This window comes from Lepidochelys kempii, chromosome 1, assembly GCF_965140265.1.
Source record: "Lepidochelys kempii isolate rLepKem1 chromosome 1, rLepKem1.hap2, whole genome shotgun sequence".
In the NCBI taxonomy this organism is placed as follows: domain Eukaryota; kingdom Metazoa; phylum Chordata; order Testudines; family Cheloniidae; genus Lepidochelys; species Lepidochelys kempii.
This window is the reverse complement of record NC_133256.1, coordinates 26,112,584-26,136,120: the sequence shown is the minus strand read 5'-3', so window position 1 is coordinate 26,136,120 and position 23,537 is coordinate 26,112,584. Positions and strand designations below refer to the sequence as shown.

At 43.9% G+C, this 23,537-nt stretch overlaps 1 protein-coding gene across 4 annotated transcripts in view; it reads left to right on the top strand.

Annotated features, from left to right (window-relative positions):
- The first annotated feature begins 2,582 nt into the window (after positions 1 to 2,582).
- The window catches only part of SLC36A4 (solute carrier family 36 member 4), a 271,797-nt gene continuing 250,842 nt past the window's right edge, over positions 2,583 to 23,537 (top strand). For 3 of the 4 annotated variants that reach the window (XM_073336987.1, XM_073336956.1, XM_073336977.1), the window contains exon 1: positions 2,583 to 2,655. In XM_073336987.1, coding sequence (XP_073193088.1) covers positions 2,628 to 2,655 — 28 coding nt within the window. In that variant the 5' untranslated portion in view covers positions 2,583 to 2,627. Of the gene's footprint in view, positions 2,656 to 6,505; positions 6,576 to 23,537 lie in introns of those variants that run through there. The other variant, XM_073336966.1, reaches the window with a different exon arrangement.

Genomic DNA, 23,537 nt, shown 5'->3' with positions numbered 1-23,537 from the left:
TAAGAAAACTGAATGCTTTTTCATTGTTCTTAGATCCAAGGGTTTGGGTCTGTGGTCACCTATGCAAATTGGTGAGGATTTTTACCAAACCTTTCCCAGGAAGTGGGGTGCAAGGGTTGGGAGGATTTTGTGGGGAAAGACATGTCCAAACTACATTTCCCAGTAAATCCAGTTAGAGTTTAGTGGTGGCAGTGGTTATTCCAAGGACAAAAGATAAAATTAATTTGTACCTTGGGGAAGTTTAAACCTAAGCTGGTAAAAGTAAGCTTAGGAGGTTTTCATGCAGGTCCCCACATCTGTACCCTAGAGTTCAGAGTGGGGGAGGAACCTTGACAGAGGGTTTAGCATAAAAACTGAAGCTTCCACCCCATCACTTAATAACCACTAATATAGACATGTGTCCTGCTCATATTGCCAACTTTTGTGATATTTTATGTGGTTCTTCAAGCTGTTGGGGACACTGGGGCATGGCCACTAGGTAACTCGAGGGGATGGAAGACCACGAGTGTCGATGATGCCCACTCGCAATAGGCCCAGGTGTCGTTGGCCCCCCGGCCCCGCCTGGAGGTACTCGCAGTAGCTCTGAGTACTAGGCCCAAGTGTCCTTGGCCCCCCCCGCCTGGAGGCACTCACAGCAGTTATGCTGAGGATCTGCAACAATATGTTGCAGAGTCAGACTGCCTGAAACTAAACAAGGCCAAACAGGGCAGATATGGAAGAAAAATGCTGAATAAAGCAGCTTTATGTATAGTTTAACAAATGATAGAAAAAACAAGGGAACTAGCTGGTAACTGGATTGGCTGGCTATATGGATACTTAGGGCAGCTTGCTACTTGATAAGTATGCTGAAGAAAGGATGTATAAAAGCCTGTGTAACTTCCTGCTCTGTGTGCAGGATTTGAGATTCTATTCTCCCTGTACCTTTTTGAAGCTTCAAATAAACTTTTCTGCTTCTCCACCCCATTGTGATTATTGGGTGAAGCACACCGGGTAGCGAACCAAACCCTGCTGTTGTTTTGCCTCTCGGCACTGGGTGCCGGCAACAAAGCCTGCGCTCCAGGAGTCATGTGATTATGGAAGATTTTCAGGTTTCATTTTAAACCAAGTTTCTAGCCATTATAGTTGAGGTGAATCTTGAAAATGTGAACCCTAAAGAATGCAAAAAACAGTGTCAGTAATTTCTTCCCCCTAACATCCCGAAAAAGGGATGGCCTAAAAATTCTCAGGTTTGAAAATCTCAAGATATTTGGGGAGGCTTGAATAATTTTTTAATGCTTCAAGTTGGTAATACTGCATTTCTGTTCCTCTAACTTGACTTTAAAAACTTAATACAACATTCTGATTTGATTACAGGTTTGGAATAAGAGAACTGGAGGTGGTGGTAGGGTCCAAAGGCAACCTTGGTGGGAGCAGAGGCGATGTGTGGGAGACACATGCCACTCAGATTTTTTCCAGAGTTTGTATGCTCTACCCTGAACCGCACTTTATACCACCAGAACCTTTAAATTATGCCCTCTCCCCATCAATAGTTATGTGTTGTCTCTGGAGCAGATTTGTTTGTAAAATAAGGGATATTTGACCAGAGAATCATAGAATTATGGGACTGGAAGGGACCTTGAGAGGTCATGTAGTCCAGTCCCCTGCACACATAGCAGGACTAAATATTATCTAGAAAGATTATTAATGAAAAGGAATTGATATCTATGGTAAGACTGATCCTGGGATGATAAACCAAGTCATGTGACTATGACTTATGATTTTATATAGAGACATATCTTTCATTGGATGAACTTGTGTGGGTGGAAGGTACAAGCTTTTGAGCTACACAGAGCTCTTCAGATCTGGGGAAGGCAGCAGTGTCTGAGCTAAATACAAGCTGGGACAGATTAAGCAGAAAGGGTAACACATATTGGAGGTGGTCACTTGAAAGTAAGAGTGGGGGTTAGACTACTATGCATAAAGGGTTTGAAGTGGGCAATAAAGGATAGCAGGCAGCGCAGTGTTACAAATTATTGTAATGAGCCATAACACTTGTTAAATCCATGGTTATTGGAGTCTAGCAGGATTATGAATTTGTCTTCCCTAGACCCCCCTAGTGCCAGAATCAGGCTATCTATAACCTAAGAAGTTTAGCTTTCATTTTTAACAAAGTAAGTTTCTAGTCCTCAGAGTTGTTGTTGGAAAAACTTGACAATGGGACCCCCTATACGTTCCAATGCTACAGGTCAAGTAAAAAGACCCAACGTGCCCTATTGTAAAATCCTATGATTTTTCAGAGCCTGATGCAAAATTTTTGAATGCTTGAGGTTGGGGCTATTGCTCTGCAGCCGGAGTTGGGCTGAAGGGAGAACCAAGTCCGGCGGGAGTTAATTACAGACAGGCGCCTGCAGCATCTAAAGGCCGCAGAGCAGCCCTGGAATATGCCCCTGTTTCTACTGCAGGGCGCATCCCTAAAGAGCTCTGGACTCCGGAGGCCTAACGCCTCCCTCCTCCCCTCCTGGGGCATCTTGTCTACCCTCCCTCTGCGTTTCTATGGTGTGCTGAAGGGACAGGTGGCGCATGCGCACTGCCTCCCTGTGCCGGCCGGCTCCACATTGAGGCAGGGCGAGCGGAGGGACCATTGAAAGATGGAAGCGGCGGCTAGAGAAGAGCTAGGTACAGCGTGCTCCGTTGTCTGGGAATGGCGGTGAAAGTGAGGCAGGGCGGAATGGGCAGCGGCTTGCTGTGTGGCAGGGGTAGAGGGCACAAGGAGGCTGAGGAGATTTGACTCCCCCCCGCACTTGGAGAGAATGGTTTGCTCCGCCGGTAACGCATCTGCAGGGCGGGATAAACCATCTCACCCGAGGGGGGGGAAGGGTTGAACCATTGCAGCCCCTTCCTCCTAACAACTCCTGCGGTTTCCCCGTGCTGGGGTTGAGCCCGGGCCTCCCGTTGGGGGCGGGTGTCTCCTGCACAGGGGGGAGGGGTGCGAGGTGTGCGGGGCCCTGTCACTGATCCGGGAGGCCCGTGGTGGCAGGGCGGGGGGAGCGCTGGGTTCTCCGCCGCTGTTGTGTGGCCCGGGTCTCTCTGCGCGCCGTGGGGGGAGAGGTGATGGCGGTAACCCCCCCCCCCCCAGCCGCCGCGCTTGCTGACTCCCCAGAGCCGGCCAGGCTGGCTAGCGCGGGGGCTCGGGGAGCTGCGCCCAAGGGGGAAGAGTGACCCGCTGCCTGCTGGGCCGAGCTCTGGGCGGGGAACACCGAGGAATCATAGAATCATAGAATATCAGGGTTGGAAGGGACCCCAGAAGGTCATCTAGTCCAACCCCCTGCTCCAAGCAGGACCAATTCCCAGTTAAATCATCCCAGCCAGGGCTTTGTCAAGCCTGACCTTAAAAACCTCTAAGGAAGGAGATTCTACCACCTCCCTAGGTAACGCATTCCAGTGCTTCACCACCCTCTTAGTGAAAAAGTTTTTCCGAATATCCAATCTAAACCTCCCCCACTGCAACTTGAGACCATTACTCCTCGTTCTGTCATCTGCTACCATTGAGAACAGTCTAGAGCCATCCTCTTTGGAACCCCCTTTCAGGTAGTTGAAAGCAGCTATCAAATCCCCCCTCATTCTTCTCTTCTGCAGACTAAACAATCCCAGCTCCCTCAGCCTCTCCTCATAACTCATGTGTTCCAGTCCCCTAATCATTTTTGTTGCCCTTCGCTGGACTCTCTCCAATTTATCCACATCCTTCTTGAAGTGTGGGGCCCAAAACTGGACACAGTACTCCAGATGAGGCATCACCAATGTCGAATAGAGGGGGACGATCACGTGCCTCGATCTGCTCGCTATGCCCCTACTTATACATCCCAAAATGCCATTGGCCTTCTTGGCAACAAGGGTACACTGCTGACTCATATCCAGCTTCTCGTCCACTGTCACCCCTAGGTCCTTTTCCGCAGAACTGCTGCCTAGCCATTCGGTCCCTAGTCTGTAGCTGTGCATTGGGTTCTTCCGTCCTAAGTGCAGGACCCTGCACTTATCCTTATTGAACTTCATCAGATTTCTTTTGGCCCAATCCTCCAATTTGTCTAGGTCCTTCTGTATCCTATCCCTCCCCTCCAGCGTATCTACCACTCCTCCCAGTTTAGTATCATCCGCAAATTTGCTGAGAGTGCAATCCACACCATCCTCCAGATCATTTATGAAGATATTGAACAAAACCGACCCCAGGACCGACCCTTGGGGCTCTCCACTTGATACCGGCTGCCAACTAGACATGGAGCCATTGATCACTACCCGTTGAGCCCGACAATCTAGCCAGCTTTCTATCCACCTTATAGTGCATTCATCCAGCCCATACTTCCTTAACTTGCTGACAAGAATACTGTGGGAGACCGTGTCAAAAGCTTTGCTAAAGTCAAGAAACAATACATCCACTGCTTTCCCTTCATCCACAGAACCAGTAATCTCATCATAAAAGGCGATTAGATTAGTCAGGCATGACCTTCCCTTGGTGAATCCATGCTGGCTGTTCCTGATCACTTTCCTCTCATGCAAGTGCTTCAGGATTGATTCTTTGAGGACCTGCTCCATTATTTTTCCAGGGACTGAAGTGAGGCTGACTGGCCTGTAGTTCCCAGGATCCTCCTCCTTCCCTTTTTTAAAGATTGGCACTACATTAGCCTTTTTCCAGTCATCCGGGACTTCCCCGGTTCGCCACGAGTTTTCAAAGATAATGGCCAATGGCTCTGCAATCACAACTGCCAATTCCTTCAGCACTCTCGGATGCAACTCGTCCGGCCCCATGGACTTGTGCACGTCCAGCTTTTCTAAATAGTCCCTAACCACCTCTATCTCCACAGAGGGCTGGCCATCTCTTCCCCATGTTGTGATGCCCAGCGCAGCAGTCTGGGAGCTGACCTTGTTAGTGAAAACAGAGGCAAAAAAAGCATTGAGTACATTAGCTTTTTCCACATCCTCTGTCACTAGGTTGCCTCCCTCATTCAGTAAGGGGCCAACACATTCCTTGGCTTTCTTCTTGTTGCCAACATACCTGAAGAAACCCTTCTTGTTACTCTTGACATCTCTGGCTAGCTGCAGCTCCAGGTGCGATTTGGCCCTCCTGATAACATTCCTACATGCCCGAGCAATATTTTTATACTCTTCCCTGGTCATATGTCCAACCTTCCACTTCTTGTAAGCTTCTTTTTAAGAAGGAAGCCCCTCCCATCCCGCTCCCGGGGCAGTGTGCCCACAGCTGCAATGGCAGGTGGTGGGGAGGTTGGGAAACCGGGCCCAGAACTGCTGTCGCTTCAGCTCCGAGTCTGCCTTCCCAGCCTAGCCGCTGGGTAACGCTGCTGCCTGCGAAGCGAGGTTGTGCGGTGGCTTCTTCTGATCGTCGTGACATCTGCTGCCTCCACAGCCAGCTACAGCTTTTGGCTGAAGTTTTCAAACTCGGAGTGTCTAAAGCAAGGCATCTAAATCCGTGATTAGGCACCTAAATTTTGACTTTGAGAGGTGTGACTAGTCAGCACCTCTAAATATCAGGTCACTAAACTCATTTAAGCAGCTAATTTTTGACACCTATATTTGAAAATGTCCAAAAGCATTAATTCACTATGACTGATTTGTTGTAAATCACAAAAATGCGGGAACCCCCAATATATACCTGGCTCTTAAGATGTGACAATCTGAGGAAGGTTAAAATGGACTGATGTTTTTGTTCTTTGATGTCATGTGAAAAACACTGACTAAAACAGTCCGTTATCACCATGAGTGCGATTCTTTAAAACTAATCTCAGTTTATGGTTAAATAAAAGCCTTTTAATTTTTCAAATACTGAATTTAGGCATCCTTGATGTTCTGGAGGAACTCTCTGCATTATGATGAATAGGACTCCCAGAATAATACCCTTTCAATAGCAAAGGGTGGTAGCTTTTACATATAACAATTTTACTGATGCATAGCTTCAGGATCCTAATAGGTATCATTCATTCTTTGCCTCTACCTTCCAAAACTGTATGTCATTAGATTTCTCTCCCCCCATTATATTCTTTTCATTTATACTTGCAAAAATAGTATTTTCTCTGATCTTGGATTTGGCACTATTGGAGAAAAAAATAAAACTTCTTTTTAGGTGTAAAAATACATTGCTTCTCTTTTAGGCTTAAGTTCCTTGCTATCTGAATTCATCTTCTGTTACACCTATTCTTGAAATTATGAAGTGTAATTCATCAATCTCTGCCAAGCCCTTTTGCAAAGGAATTCTGCAGTGAGACAGGTGTTTTTTTACTTTAAAATGGGAATCTGATTGTTGCTTTTACAGACTGTACATACTCAGGCACAATGTGGTGTCAGTTGGCATTAAGGGCCATAAAGGCTCCCGTTGACTCTTCTGGGCTATAGATCAAATGCATTTGGCTTCTCTTCAAGTCCCTTATAGTGGATCTCCAGAACTGATCTTTGATGCTAGGCATTTTTACTTTCAGGTTACTCTTTCTCTTGATTTGACATTTGTCTCATCTATGCTGTAAGTCTCACCTTTTGAAGCCTTTAAGAAGCTTTATGTACTTATAGCAACACATCGTTTCCACTTCACTCAGGTATGCAGTGGGTGTTTGAGTAAATACCTGGTTACAGTACCATTTGATATACTGCAGAGCCTCATGGCATGAGGGCAATGGAGTTAACTTATGTCATAGATTAAACTGGAAGTTCATGTCCTTTGTGTGTAGGTTTAAAAGATTATATATACATACTGGCTTACAACTTGTATATGTATGTGTGCCCACGTCTTTATGTGAAATATTTGTGTGCACGCATTATTTATCTGGTTTCAGAGTAGCAGCCGTGTTAGTCTGTATTCGCAAAAAGAAAAGGAGTACTTGTGGCAACTTAGAGACTAACCAATTTATTTGAGCATAAGCTTTTGTGAGCTACAGCTCACTTCATCGGATGCATAAAGTGGAAAATGCAGTGAGGATTTTTTATACACACAGATCATGAAAAAATGGGTGTTTATCACTTCAAAAGGTTTTTTCTCCCCCCACCCCAGTCTCCTGCTGGTAATAGCTTATCTAAAGTGATCACTCTCCTTACAATGTGTATGATAATCAAGGTGGGCCATTTCCAGCACAAATCCAGGGTTTAACAAGAACGTCTGAGGAACAGTGTGTGTGTGTGTGTGTGGGGGGGGAGTAGGAAAAAACAAGGGGAAATAGGTTACCTTGCATAATGACTTAGCCACTCCCAGTCTCTATTCAAGCCTAAGTTAATTGTATCCAATTTGCAAATGAATTCCAATTCAGCAGTCTCTCCCTGGAGTCTGGTTTTGAAGTTTTTCTGTTGTAATATCGCAACTTTCATGTCTGTAATCGCGTGACCAGAGAGATTGAAGTGTTCTCCGACTGGTTTATGGAGGTTATAATTCTTGACATCTGATCTGTGTCCATTTATTATTTTACGTAGAGACTGTCCAGTTTGACCAATGTACATGGCAGAGGGGCATTGCTTGCACATGATGGTATATATCACATTGGTAGATGTGCAGGTGAACGAGCCTCTGATAGTGTGGCTGATGTTGTTAGGCCCTGTGGTGGTGTCCCCTGAATAGATATGTGGGCACAGCTGGCAACGGGCTTTGTTGCAAGGATAGGTTCCTGGGTTAGTGGTTCTGTTGTGTGGTATGTGGTTGCTGGTGAGTATTTGCTTCAGGTTGGGGAGCTGTCTGTAGGCAAGGACTGGCCTGTCTCCCAAGATTTGTGAGATTGATGGGTCGTCCTTCAGAATAGGTTGTAGATCCTTGATGATGCGTTGGAGAGGTTTTAGTTGGGGGCTGAAGGTGATGGCTAGTGGCATTCTGTTATTTTCTTTGTTAGGCCTGTCCTGTAGTAGGTGACTTCTGGGTACTCTTCTGGCTCTGTCAGTCTGTTTCTTCACTTCAGCAGGTGCGTATTGTAGTTGTAAGAACGCTTGATAGAGATCTTGTAAGTGTTTGCTTCTGTCTGAGGGGTTGGAGCAAATGCGGCTGTATCGTAGAGCTTGGCTGTAGACAATGGATCGTGTGGTGTGGTCTGGGTGAAAGCTGGAGGCATGTAGGTCGGCATAGCGGTCAGTAGGTTTCCGGTATAGGGTGGTGTTTATGTGACCATCGCTTATTAGCACCATAGTGTCCAGGAAGTGGAACTCTTGTGTGGACTGGTCCAGGCTGAGGTTGATGGTGGGATGGAAATTGTTGAAATCATGGTGAAACCCTTGAGGAATTCCTTTTCCATGGTTCCAGATGATGAAGATATCATCAATATAGCGCAAGTAGAGTAGGGGCATTAGGGGACGAGAGCTGAGGAAGCATTGTTCTAAGTCAGCCATAAAAATGTTTATCTATAACTCTACTCAGCTAAGCTAAAATTCTATGTATTGTCAGCAGGTCTCTGCTTTTAAAGCACCAATCTTAAAGGGGCATGTAGTCAAAAAATCAGAGAAAGCTCCTATTCATTTAAAATGAAATGAAGGCTAGTTCTCATTAGACTTAGCGGTAGCCAATCTTACAAACATTTCTCTTCAAACTTCAGTATAAACAGAGAAGAGCAATAGAAATTTAGACATGTTATATGACTGTGGCAGACAAGCAAGTCGCAAGCCATTATTTACTTGGATGTAATAATAGTACATATCTGCAGGCGTAGCTTTTATTACATTTAGCTCTATGTAGACCTGTGTTACTCTTCCTTTGCAACCTGAACTGTAAACAAGTTCAACAAGTCTGCCTTGTGCTAATGGTTAATTTATCTAACCAGTTGGATGACATGCCTCCAGGTATGTTGAGCGACATGGGAAAAGCACAGCACTGAGGGTTTTATGCAGCTTTATAACAGAATGTGTGTTGGAAGATTGAAGGGATGAATCAGTTTTAGTCTATTTTCTGAATAAAGATGGGTGAAAGAGTAGGAGTGAAGAAATCTCCAAAGAAAAACAAACAGAACCTCAAACACTTAATACATTAATAGAAAACTTGCAGGGTGTCAGGAACAAGTGACTTTGAGTGGAAATTGTGATATTTAACAAACTGGTTGCCCCCTAGCCACAGCTGTGAAGTCCTGTCATTGTACATCCTGGCTGCTTGGAATTTCATGATGATAGCAGGAATAGATTTCAGGATCCTGCTCGCTCTGCTAAAGAAGAATCTCTCTTTTATTTGTCAACACTATAAGGGGTATGATATGTAACTGAGAAATTCTGATTTTATTCAGTAGAGGCAAGGAAAACATAGTACAGTATAGATTCATCTTATATTTTCCATAGGATATTGGTTTTGCATAGATATGTGAACTCAGAGATCCATGATGAGAACATGGTTGTTGTAATAGTATTAGTTTAGTTGCTCTAAAGTCCAATGGATAGCGCGAAAGAGCACAGAGCATGATTAAAAAATTGAGTGGTTGGATAGTGAATTATTGTTTTAAAATAGGAATATGGAGGAAATACTTATATAATGGACATAGTGTCCAGTGTTGATAGCAGCCAAGAAGCACAGAGGGGGCACGGGAGGGGGGGGAACAGCTCCTTTTTCTTCCATCCAGACTTATCAGACACCTAACTCGACACAGAGGTTGATATAAAGCCACCAGGCATGTCAGAGGTGCAAAATACCTGGTAGAAATCCTTTATGTTCTTCTTTCCCTGCAGTTGAAAGTGACAACAGGGCATTGAACCTAGACATTGCTGGCAAAGCTCCCCCCGCTTGTGTTTCCTATCTACCACTGGCTAGCAGCTTTAAGCATCTGTCTAGTAGATGTCAGCAAATTTTTTAAGCCCTGAAGTAAAGCTTATCTAAACTGTGGTTTGATTTATTGGAATTATGGAGTGAGATGGATTGTATTAATTGTAAATCAATTCACATCCCTGGTAGTAATGGCTAATAAATGCACTGCTGAGTTATTTATTACATTTAATTTCAAACAGGAATCAGATAACCCCCCCAAATTTACTATGTGCTACAGGTTATTTTGCTTTTTTGGTGGTTAAAGAGACTTGACCATTTACGTAGGTGCTTTTGAAAATCGCACTAGGTACCTATTTGTACCTTAAAAAATCTGCCTCTTAGTGATATATCACCATTTGCAAGTGTTGTAATCATTCAGAAAGACTTGGCTTGGTCTAGAGATCTACAGCAGTTGAGATAAAGGATGTACATTTCTGTAAAATCATGATTTTAATGTGGCTCTGTGGTGAAATACTTCATCATAAAAGAACAATAAGATCCTGCAGGACTCTGAACGGCCTTGGCTGCTCAGTTTAACAATAAAAATGTCTTTGCTTTTGCTAGTCCTTTGATACGTGACAATTAGTGTTTGTAAGCAAAACTGAGTACTTCCTGATTTATGTTCTGATCAGGTAGAATTGCCAACAATAATTATTCTCAGAGTACAATTTATTTTCTGTAATTATCTGTTCTTAGTAATTCTGAATGTTACTAAGTTACACTTAATCTGAATCGCAGAGCAGGGTACTGTACAAATGTGTCTTTTTTCCAAGAGAGAAGAGGAAGGATAACCTGGAAGTCAGGTCACTGCATCAGCAATTGATATTTTTTTTTTTTCAAGTGCTGCTTAAAAATAGGCATCTTAACTGATTGGACATCTGAAGATTTAGTATTCTGGGAAGTGTAATTTCCAATGCTTGGTGATAAAACAGATTACACTTTGTTACAGCAGTTTTTAAACATTGAAGAATTTTCCTTTCTATCAAAAATGTTAAAGCAGATATCATTATGTTAAAGCAGATATTGGGGCAAAAATTGGGGATTGGTCCTGCTTTGAGCAGCGGGTTGGACTAGATGACCTCCTGAGGTCCCTTCCAACCCTGATATTCTAGGATTCTATGATTAGGGTAATACATTTTTTACTACCAGTTTTGACTGGGGAAAGTGGGTCTTGGTTTGGCAGCTTTATTTTTTTCTCTTTTATGTCCAGCAGTTCAGGAGTGATCATTTTTATTTTTAAATTAAGTGACGGTGAATTTGATGTGCATTGTGGGGTGATCTGTTAGCCCTGGCTACAGCTAACCAAATCCCCAAAGCTCTGCCAGTGCACCTAAAGCATGTCCAGCAGCACCCCGCTGAGAGTGCCTGTCGTGGTCACTTTTTGGTGTTTATCAGTAATAATCTAGGCTTCAGGCCTGCAAGTGTGTAAATAACTTGATATATGTGATCGTAAGAATGGCTGTACTGGGTCAGACCAGTAGTTCACCTAGCTCAGTGTCCTGTCTTCTGACAGTGGCCAATATCAGATGCTTTAGAGCAGTGGTTCTCAAACTGGGGGTCGGGACCCCTCAGGGGGTCAGGAGCTGTGAGCCTCCACTCCAAACCCTACTTTGCCTCCAGCATTTATAATGATGTTAAATATATTTAAAAGTGTTTTTAATTTATAAGGGGGGGGTCGCACTCAGAGGCTTGCTATGTGAAAGGGGTCACCAGTACAGAAGTTTGAGAACCACCGCCTTAGTGGGAATGAACAGAAAAGGGCAATTATCAAGTGATCCATCCCCTGTCGTCCTATCCCAGCATCTGGCAGTCAGAGGCTTACGAGCATGGGGTTGCATTCCTGACCATCTGGGCTAATAGTGATTGATGGACCTATCCTCCATGAACTAATTAATTCTTTTTTGAACCAAGTTATACTTTTGGCCTTCACAACATCCTCTGGCAACAAGGTCTACAGGTTTACTGTGTGTTGTATGAAGAAGTATTTCCTTAAGTTTGTTTTAAATGTGCTGCCTATTAATTTCTTTGGGTGACTCCTGGTTCTTGTGTTATCTGAAGGGGTAAATACCACTTCTTTATTCACTTTCTTCACACCGGTCATGATTTAATAAACCTCTATCATATCCCTCTTTGTCATCTCTTTTCTAAGCTAACAGTCCCAGTCTTTTAAATCTCTTATATGGAAGCTGTTCCATACCCTTAATCATTTTCGTTGCCCTTCTCTGTACCTTTTCCAATTCTAATTTATCTTTTTTGAGATGGGATGACCAGAACTGCATGTAGTATTGAAGGTGTGGTGTACCATGGATTATATAGTGTCATTATGATATTACTGTCTTATTATCTGTCCATTTCCTAATGGTTCCTAACATTCTTTTAGCGTTTTTGACTGCTGCTACACATTGGGATGATATTTTCAGAGAACTATCCACAATGACTCCCAAGAACTCTTTCTTGAGTGGTAATAGCTAATTTTAAACCATTTTGTGTGTATAGTTGGGATTATATTTTCCAGTGTGCATTACTTTGTGTTGGGGATACTTGCCAGCATAAAGTAACTCACATGTATAATGTTTGCCGGATTGCAGACATACTTTGCAGTTACATAACACTCCTGAAGGTCACAGTGTACTTTACAGGGGTTGGATTTTCACCGCTTTTATAGATTAGGGTGTGTAACAGGGCCCTCTGCCTCTGCTCCACAAACTGCTCAGAGACTCTTGTGCTGGTCAGACACCTTGTGCAGTTCATTTACAATGGGGGTTCCCACCACCTTAATACTATATGCCAGTGGTTCTCGAACTTTTGTACTGGTGACCCCTTTCACACAGCAAGCCTCTGAGTGCAACCCTCCTTAAATGTAAAAAAGTGTTTTTAATTTATAACACAATTATAAATGCTGGAGGTGAAGTGGGGCTGGGGGTGGAGACTGACACCTTGCGATCCCCCATGTAATAACCTCATGGCCCCCTGAGGAGTCATGATCCCCAGTTTGAGAACCCCTGCTATATACAGTTCTGCTCCAACAGTCCTAGGAAGCCCCCAGCTCCTGCACCAAGCTGGGAAGAGCAACCTCTTTCCTCCCCCTGCTGCCTGCTTTCCTCCCTTCGTACTTTCTTCCTGTACCTGTTTGTACCCTCTGCCAAATAGTTTAATTAGCCTACAGCTCTCCTTCACCCACAAATCAGGCACAACTCTGTTTAACCAGCACCATTCTGCATTGTTTGATTGGAATTGCTGTGACCAGAGTGCTGGATCAGCTGTTCTTGTCTAGCACTCTGTCACAGGGAGCGAGTTTTAAGGTGTGTACACTGAGCCAACAGTCAGTACAGTTAAAGAACTCATGTTGCCTCACACCTACCCTCCAATACTCCAACTGTAATTTTTATTGTTTGTTTACACTTTTGAAATCCCCCATGTGGTGCCCTAGATCCTGTATTTTTTTTTTTTAAAAAAGCCCAAACAAAACATTACATAGTTTAAAAGATGATAAATTGATCCTCCATCCTATAACACATGATTCCTCTTGCAGCAGCTCTATTCCCCAATCATTATACTTCTCCATGCCCTGGAAAAGCTTGAGAAAAATGGATATGTCTTGCAGCATGCCCTGAAGGTCATCAAATCCAGCTCTAGTAGACCAAGGAGGGAAGTAAATTTCAGAGCTGAGGAACACATTATTGACAATGCTCTGCCTCTACCTCCCTTCTTTTAAAATCGGGGCATTTTCAGCTGTAGTACTTGTGCTAACTGTAACTCCTGAAGTATCATGGAGAGGGAAGCGTGATATTCTGGCATGCAGACCCAAACCCTATCGGCCTTTGTAGGTCAAAATACATTGCTACAACCCAAACCTGATAAACTGCCCTGGCCCCATCATTCCAAATGGACCTGGACTCGATTTAAAGGCCGAAGTTGTACTAACTACCGGATGAACAGGAGGTGTGATGGCAACAGGAGTCAACTTGAGGATAAACAGTTGGCAAGGGCGGAGGCTGAATAGGAGCAGTTGGATTGCTTTAGAACACTACTATACTTCAGGAGAACCAGTGATACACACTGTGACTGGCTAAATGCTGATTGGTGTGTTTATTTTGGCTACTATATTTAGATCTATTCAGAGCAAATATATGCACATGAATCAGATTATTCAATTAGACCTCGACCTATGGGCTACTGCTGTCATCATATGAACGGGTAGCAGGAATTCCAAATTCTAATCCCAGTTCTCTGAGTAATTTTGTGGGTTTAGGTAAACTGGTTTTCTCTGCCTCAGTTTCCTCAGTATCTGTCTTTCAGGGATGTTTGAAGAGAGTGCTAGACACTACTATCATGGTTACAGATGACTTATTAAATAAAACATCACTTTATGTGGATTTTTTTTATACAGACAGTAGTTGTTCTGTAGTATAGCACTTCCTTTTCAGAGATTATAGTTTAAGAATCTGTATCACACAACACTTGCATTTTTTACATCCAGTTCATCCTGAATTCATACTTGATCCAGAGTTTGTTTCTTTGAATGCTAATTTTCATGCCCTTGGTTTTCACAGTACCTCCTCTGATCAGTGAATGGATGGCATGGTTTAGATTTTAGGACTTTGGTCTGTATCCATAAATATACAGAGTCTCTTTGGAGCCCCGTTATGAATCATAGATGTAAAACCCATACAATTTTACTTTAGTGGTATATAAAAAATAGCAATATAATGAAACTGATTATGATGGGGTGGACAGGCCCCATGCTGGCAATTAGTGGGTTAATGAGAGCCTGTGAACCCAACTGGTCCGCAGCACTACACCTGGAGCAACTGTAAGGCATGGAGAGGGAGGGGGAGTTAAAAGTAGGAGATTTAGCCCAGTTCTGGGCTGACCAGGAACGAGAGCAGAGCTCTGCTTTTCTTGTTGCGAGAGAAGCCTGCTTGCAGCCCTGAGACTGAACTAGTTTAGTGGGGGCTTATCTGGCTGGTAGAAGGAACAGCCAGGCTCTGAGGAATTGGTAGAGGCATGGCATATTTGGAGACAAGCCCTGAGTAGAAGTGTGGGGTCCCACCAAAGGTTGAGAAGGTGTGTGTGTGCATTCGTGTTCGTGATTCCTCTAGAGCATAACTCCCTGAAAAGGAAAAGGAGTACTTGTGGCACCTTAGAGACTAACCAATTTATTTGAGCATAAGCTTTCGTGAGCTACAGCTCACTTCATCGGATGCATACTGTGGAAAGTGTAGAAGATCTTTTATACACACAAAGCATGAAAAAATACCTCCCCCCACCCCACTCTCCTGCTGGCAATAGCTTATCTAAAGTGATCACTCTCCTTACAATGTGTATGATAATCAAGTTGGGCCATTTCCAGCACAAATCCAGGGTTTAACAAGAACGTCTGAGGGGGTGGGGGGGTTAGGAAAAAACAAGGGGAAATAGGTTACCTTGCATAATGACTTAGCCACTCCCAGTCTCTATTTAAGCCTAAGTTAATTGTATCCAATTTGCAAATGAATTCCAATTCAGCAGTTTCTCGCTGGAGTCTGGATTTGAAGTTTTTTTGTTGAAGAATTGCAACTTTCATGTCTGTAATTGCGTGACCAGAGAGATTGAAGTGTTCTCCGACTGGTTTATGAATGTTATAATTCTTGACATCTGATTTGTGTCCATTTATTCTTTTACGTAGAGACTGTCCAGTTTGACCAATGTACATAGCAGAGGGGCATTGCTGGCACATGGTGGCATATATCACATTGGTGGATGTGCAGGTGAATGAGCCTCTGATAGTGTGGCTGATGTTATTAGGCCCTGTGATGGTGTCCCCTGAATAGATATGTGGGCCAGCTATTACCAGCAGGAGAGTGGGTGGGGGTGTGTGTGTGTGGGTGGGGAGGGGTGAGGAAAACCTGGATTTGTGCTAGAAATGGCCCAACTTGATTATCATACACATTGTAAGGAGAGTGATCACTTTAGATAAGCTATTGCCAGCAGGAGAGTGGGGTGGGGGGAGGTATTTTTTCATGCTTTGTGCGTATAAAAGATCTTCTACACTTTCCACAGTATGCATCCGATGAAGTGAGCTGTGGCTCACGAAAGCTTATGCTCAAATAAATTGGTTAGTCTCTAAGGTGCCACAAGTACTCCTTTTCTTTCTGCGAATACAGACTAACACGGCTGTTACTCTGAAAAGGGAGAGACTGAAGTGTGCCTTGGCCAGAGGACCAAAGCATTGCGATCTTAGGTTGCTGTCTCTGGGAGGTCCATCAGTGGATACCTGCAACTGGGTGAATTGTACCCTGATGGGCCAAAGGGGATGCTGCAGAGGAAACCTGGTCACACTGGTTTTCTATTAATAGTCCTTAGATGGGATCATGTTGTACTGGTTGCTGCAGGCACACCCTGTTCTGTGTTTAAGGTTACTCTGTGGGTGTGAGACAGTACGCTTACTCTCTTTGCTGGACAGAAAATCCCAGGCAAGATGACTCCAGTTGCACATGAGTCTGGGTTGGTCCTGGCTGAGGAATTCATTTTATGTTGTGAGCAGCTGTACTAAGAGGCCCTGTGTGCCCCTGGGCACACACAGAAAAATCTCTGGTACAGGCCTGTCGTTGATCTGTCATGTAAACAGAGAGTGGGTGTTTATACCATCATCAGTTTTCTGGGCAGTTTCATTTTTTTTTCACCATCTTCATCATAAATATTTTTATATAGTAATCCATTTAAATTCTTTGCTTTTACCTGAATTAGAGTTTCTGCTTCTCAGTCATTTTCTCAGACTAGCAGTTTACACGTCCATTTGTAATACAGTAATTAGATTAATGAAAACGCTGCTTTGCTGGCAAAGTAGGGCCAGACTGCACAGTGATAGAAAAGGGTGAAATCACCTACTGTTCTTTAATTACACTGTGGCCTCTGCCGTTGCTACACCAGTAGAGGTGCAGTGGTGGAAAATTACAGCTCTTGTACTGATTTTACCAGTGTGGGTGCAGCTCATGTCCAAGTACACCTGAACCATATGAGGCTCTTTATTTAAAACAATTGCGGAATCTGTGGCTTGCATCTGGGTAAATTTCTAGTGCAGGGCAGAGGGCTGGAAGTAGGTCATCAGGTCAGACAGAAGTTGATAATAGGCCTTGAGCTTGGAAGGTGGAATTGTTTCTGGTATTCTTGGCTGTGCTTTTTTGCCTTCTTCTTTTAAGGCAAACAGGACTTGTGTACATAATAGGAATAAAATAGATTCGGAGGAATATTCTAAGGTTGTGCATCTAACATTCCCTTTTATTGTAATAGTTTGGTAGACAGAAGTGATTTTGCGACCTTCTAGCAATATTCAAGTTGTGATATAAATAAATACTTTACAAATAGATGTGTGCTTAACAAAAACAAAGTCGTTAGGTCCAGTCTAATAGACCTCTAAAAACCTGAGTAATGGAGGTTACATAAAGACTCCCTTTTTTTCTTTCTTTCCCTGAGTTTGGATACACCTATCTTCAGTGGGTCAGTAAGGTAAATTCCTTATTTGCTCTTTCTCTGCCTGAGCTAGCAGGTAAACATCTCCTTTGGGAGCTACTTTTTCTGTGTGTGTGTCGAAGGAGGTTCTGTGAAGGATTATCAGTCTGTGACAGCGTGATTGTATCTTTAGGAAACACATGCAGCCTTTTTCTTTTAGCTGTCTTGGAAAGAAGGCTTCTTGAGGAAATTCAGAGAGGGTTTCCTGCACCACATTGGATTCTGAAGCCTTCATCTCACAATGTATGCCATAGGCTGGTGTGCAATGAGATGACTTATGAGAAGTTGACTTGAAGTGCATTAAAGGCAGAACCTTACTAATTCAGTTCTGGAAATGCACACATCTAACTTGCATGTGCACAAGTTGTCTCTTCTCATGTCTCACAGACATGGACTAGTTGTTGCTGAAGTGAGGTTCTGTGTTACTAATGGTACATCTACACTGTAGCCTGTGCTTGAGCTCAGGCACAAGTGTAACCCCCCTTGCATCTACACTGCAATTGTGCTAACTCAGGGCTTGGACACAGGACCTTGTAGGGCTGCAGGTCCGAGCACGAGGTAAGCCGGGACCCAGGATGTGAGCCCTGTTGCTTTGCAGTGTAGACGCAGCCCTGTATGATTCGGGTACTGGGAGTCAGATGGAAGTATTCCACAATTCCATGGGACAATTTCCTTAGTCCTCTCTATCCCAACAATCTCTAATCCGCTCTATTGAAAATGGAAGCCGCCCCGCCCCGCCCTGCACATGAATGGCAGCAGCTCAGGTCAGCATTTAACCCATTCTCTTCTGATCACTGATCTGCAACCACACTATCAGAGAGCCTCCTGGGTTTGCAGTGGAGAGTGAACAGATCAAGTTTTTTTGCAAAGTGAGCTGCTTCATAGTCACAGGATCACAGCCGAATTTTACTGAATCTCTGGTGCAAGGCCAGGAAAACTGCTAACTTCAGCAAAAACACCAGGAATGACCATGTGAACCAGCAGCTAGCTAAAAAGCTGACAGCTCTGCAGATTTTCTGGGCAGGTGGTTGGTGCAGGGAGCATATTAAGAGGCTGAACAGAGAGTACAGACACTCCCCGGGTTATGCAAGACCCGACTTAAGCAAATCTGCACTTTCGGAAAAAGTTCCATAAGCTAGAAATAGTGTTTTTTTGGTTTTTTTTGCGTAATGGTCGGGTATACGTTTCCGACTTACACAAAATTCGAGTTACGCAAAGTGTTCCGAAATGAACGCTTGCATAAGTCGCGGAGCGTCTGTACTGGAAGACCAGGGACAAGAAATGCACCTCGAGAATTTTCCAGCAACATGCCCATTGTGAGATAACTTTCATTGGGTTCTGGCCCATGCACCCAGCATGAAGCCAAGTTGTGCTTCGTGACAACCTGGTCAGCTGGGATGGTGCCCTGTTGGTCCCTGAATCCAGTATGGAGGCTGATAGGAGCCAGCAGCAGGTTCCCACTGAGAAGCAAGAAGTGACTCTCTTTCAGTGAAACCAGTCCCAGAGCAGGCTATGGATCAGGATCAACAGCACATTCTTGGTCCCTACTTGGAAGAGCTGTTCAGTTGAGCCTGCAGAAAACCTGGTGAAGACAGAAGCCTTCCCAGAGTCCGGTAAGTGTGTGACTCAAATTTACAGTTTATTATTATAGTAATGGGAGGGTGTGACGGGGTCCCCAGGGTGCAACCTGGACTGTGAGACTGCTGAGCCCACTGTCCCAACAACCTGGGCTGGCCCTTATGCTGTGATGCTCATTTCAAGTTACAAACCTCTGGCAGGTACTGCACTTAGCCATCCACAGACAGGGACACATCCAGCTGGGTTACGTGAATGCTCTCCCAGCCACTCATGAGCCAACAATGGACAGGCTCCAGCCAATTCCCCCCCAGTTCCCCAGTCTTGCACCCCAGAACTGTACTGTCTTGCACTGGTCAGAAGCCTGGCCAGTGTAAGTTTATTATCAAGTTCGACATTCCCTCAATGTGGTGTGGATCTACACTAGCCTTTGTAAATTGAACTGAGGTTTCTCAAGCACTTCTAACAAAGCACACTGTTTTAGGTAAAATATAAAACGGATTTATTAACTACAGGAAGATAGATTTTAAGTGATTATAAGTGGGAGGCATGACAATGAGATGGTTACCTGAAAGTAAAAAACTAAACACGCATTCTAAATCCTAAACTTTTAGCAAGAGTCAAATCAAACAGCTTTTCTCACCCTGACAGATGGTACAAGCAGGTTACAGTTCCTCAGTACACAGACTGGGCCTCCCTCCCGCCTCAACTCAAAATCTGGAAGAACAGCTGGAGGATAAAAACTTTGGACTGGGGAAGGGTGGAAAAGGGAATCCGATCTGCTTGTACCGTTTGTCAGGGTGAGGCACTGCTTGATTCAAATCCTGTTCAGTTTGTAGAACTAAGACTGCAAATTTATTTTTGTTTCTTAAGTAACCAATTTTGATCTCTATGCCTCCTACTCAATCACTTAAAATCTATCTTTCTGTAGTTAATAAATCTGTTTTATATTTTACCTAAAACAGTGTGTTTTAGTTGAAGTGCTTGGGAAATCTCAGCTTAGTCCACAAAGGCTAGAGTGGTCCATTCCACACTGAGGGAGTGACAAACTAGATAATGAATTTACACTGCCAGGCTTCTGACCAGTTCAAGACAGTACGGTTCTGGGGTGCAAGACTGGGGAACAGACAGGGAATTGTTTGGAGCCTGTCCATTGTTGGTTCATGAGTGGCTGGGAGATCTTTCACGTAACTCAACTGGATGTGTCCCTGCCCGTGGTTGGCTAAGTACCCTACCTGCCAGAGCTTTGTAACTTGACATCAGCATCACAGTGTGAGGGTAGCCCAGGGTTGTGGTACAGAGAGCTCAGCAGTCCCACAGACCAGGTTGCACGCCGGGGATTCCATCACAGCTGTTTCTGCTCTAAGAAGCAATGCAAAAATGAGACACACTGGCTACCAGTGTTTGGCCACTAATGATGGATTGTATCACAGTGCTTCGGCATCCACCCTATCCCCCACACCATGTGGAGTTCAAAACAGTGACTTGGAATTTAAACGTTAATAACTGTAAAGGTTAAGTCACAGATGTTTAGTAGGGTCATTCATATTTTCCTTTCAGTAATAAGAAATTTGCCACTATGTACTCACTCCTCCTGGATCTATGGAGCCGCCTGTAAATAGTGAACTGAGTGTGTGTGTGTGTGTGTGTTTGGGAAACTTTATTCTATTTCCAAATCTAGTCCATTTCAGTTAGAGGTAATCCATGCAGTTTGCCAGTAACAAAATAATTTCTGCAAAGAATGAGTGGGGTATCAGCTTTTCCCCCAGAACTGTGTCAGATGTGGGGTGGAAGAAAGCTGCAGATTTCAGTGTTTGCATGCAGGAATAACAGGATAAGCCATGTGTGAGCTAATGTAGCATCATGTTAATTCCCTCATGGATTGTGACCCAGTCCTGGCTGCTGATTGCTGTAAACTTTTCCTGAAGCAGGAACTCCAGATAGTTCATCACATTACAGGGAAGGGTGTATCTTCCAGGCCCCCAGTATAGCTGACTAGTCCATGCCACTCACAAATATGCTGTTTGGTTACTATATATTTGAATACTTCAGCTGCATACACTGCAGGTTTCCTTCCAGCAGCTTGGAATAACATCTCTCTGCCATTAGAGCACTACCAGAACTGCTATGTCTTCCAAAATATGAAAGGCCTGAAATGACAGTGTGACCTATCAGGATTAAATTCTGGGTGGGGGTGGGGGAAAGGCTGTGTCATCTCTGCCTTGCAACCTTGGGTGCCTTACAATGCCTTGCTGAATTAGTTCCCACCTGGGCTGCTCACAAACTGCCTTTCAGCATGCAAGCCCTACCTTGAGTGTCTGTGTGTAAGTGCAGCCTGCCAGTTACACCCTGGCTCTCACCAGTCTCAATTATACTGTAGGGTGACCACAACACACCCCCAGTCCTGAATTTCCCCCACACAAAAGTATGACCTGTACTACCCATCCCTCTCCTGGACAATACAAATAAAGTCCATTATTTCTTTAATATACAAGTGGAATAGTATACAAGTTTATTACCTTAAATAGTTACCCAGATACTTCAATTTAAACACACTGGATTAGATAACACAGTAAAACAAGTATGTTAACTATAAAGAGAGTTAAGTGAGTACAAATGATGAGGCATAAAGTCAGAAATAGCTACAAGAATAATAGATATAATGCTTACTAGTGTCTAACTTACACTATATTAAATTCAAGGAAAATTTCTCGTCACATGCTTCCGGCAAAGTTACTGACCAAATTCTTCAGCTTAGGACTGTCCCACCCCTCCCGAACATCCAATGGCTGTTTCCTTTTATGTTCTCAGATGAAGAGAATGTGGTGGGCAGGGGAAGGGGGGATCCAGAGTGGTGTTTGTCCCTTCTTTTTATTGTTTCAGTCCCCCTCTTGAAAAACATTCCAGCTGGGAACTGGCGACAGTTGTGTAGAAGGGTGTTCCCTACTGTTTTTGTCCACCTGTTTGAGTTTCCTTTGTTTTCCCTTCCTGCTTGATGACTCTGTTTACTGTTTAGATGCAAATTACGACAAACATACACTCCTTTGTTCAAGATAGGCCTGTTTGACTAGTTTGGTGGTATGACAGTTTTGGAACATGCACTCTTAACATCATACAGGGGAATCTTAAACTTCACATACAGTGTTGCCACACGCTTTATCAGGACAATATTCACCATCAAAATTTGCGTTTTCAAATGATACCTTACAAGGCATACCTTGTACAATGATTATTACAGTAATATATGGGGTGTGAATACAAGGTGTATTCCATCACAGACCGAAAAATACTATTACAGCAAGGGCACTAAATTTCAGTTAGTTATGAAATTTTTATGAAACAGAAAAAGGATATAACTTAAATTTACCATTGTCTCTTTCCTTCTGTAACTGCAATTAACCAGGCTGTGTCCAGAGACAGTATAAGGACTGAATCATCCCCTTCAAAAAGTGTTAGTTCACTTTAGAAATGTTACCTTTTATGTCCTTGGGATTCCACAATAATTAATTCTGTGCTCCTCCACTCAGCGAATTTAGACAATAACCATCTGTTTCTGGTCCTGTTTCAGAACTCTCAACTGATACTGCCTGCTGTTCTTCAGGAGCTTGATCTCTGGCCTAACACACCTTCCCTGATTTGTTCCAAAAGGAAGTGCTTCCACGATGAAGTTATGGTTGATGCTCTTGACAGGGCGGACCAGGAGGTCCTGTATCAGAAGAAGAGGGATAAAAGACCTGCAGCAATGGCATGTTGACAGACAGGAGGAAAGCCTGAGGCTTGCCACCCAGATGCGGGACAGGGTTTCAGTGCGGGAGCTGGCACTTGCAAAGGAGTTTCTGTTCCAGGAACTGTGGCTAAGGGAGGAGGACAGAGAAAACTGTTTCAGCAACTGCTGTCCATAATGGCTGCAAGAGTTTCCTCCCAACACCACGACATGATCACCTGGCAATGTATCCTTGTAACGATGCTGCCTTTGGTGGGACACAACTGAGTGTACCGATTCAGGACAAATTGCTTAGAGCAGGGCAGTTATAGCCCAAGGCTGGGTTTCCTTTACTTCTAAGGCACACCAAACCAGCCAAACAGAGAGGACTTCGGTCTCACCCCACTGGCTAACCATAAGTCATACAAGCATTTTCCTTAGACACTCCAGTTTCCCAGTATCACCACCAGCGACACTTGTTACAGGGATGAATGGTTATGAAAACCAACACCCCAGTAAAGGAAAAAAGGTTCCCTCGATGCCAAAGGACCAAGCCCCAGACCCAGGTCAATATACAAGTCAGATCTTATCCACAAATCATGCTGTTGCCAATCTTTTAGAATCTAGATTTAGAGTCTGGCTGGTTACTCAATGGGCCATTAGGGAGGACAATAGGACTTCAATGATGCTAATCTCCCACCTTCGTGAGAAGCTTCCTGGGATGCTGCTTTGATACTGCAGGGTCATGTGATCACGTCACCTGGTGCTGGACATCATCTTGGACTGCTAGTATTTTTCCATGAGTAGGGGGTGGAGATTAAACTGGGAAAAAAGGATTCCCGCCATATGTAAATCCTATTTAAGGCTGGGGAGTGAGTTAATCAGGGTTGGTTCTTCACTGAATCCCCGCCCAAGATGACTGCTAAAATACCTAAGACTGAACTGGGGAAGAATTGGACCCAGGGTAGAAGGTATCTGGTCTGTGAAAGGAATATCTGGAATTCTAAATTGCAAGCAAAAGAAGTTTGTCTTCAA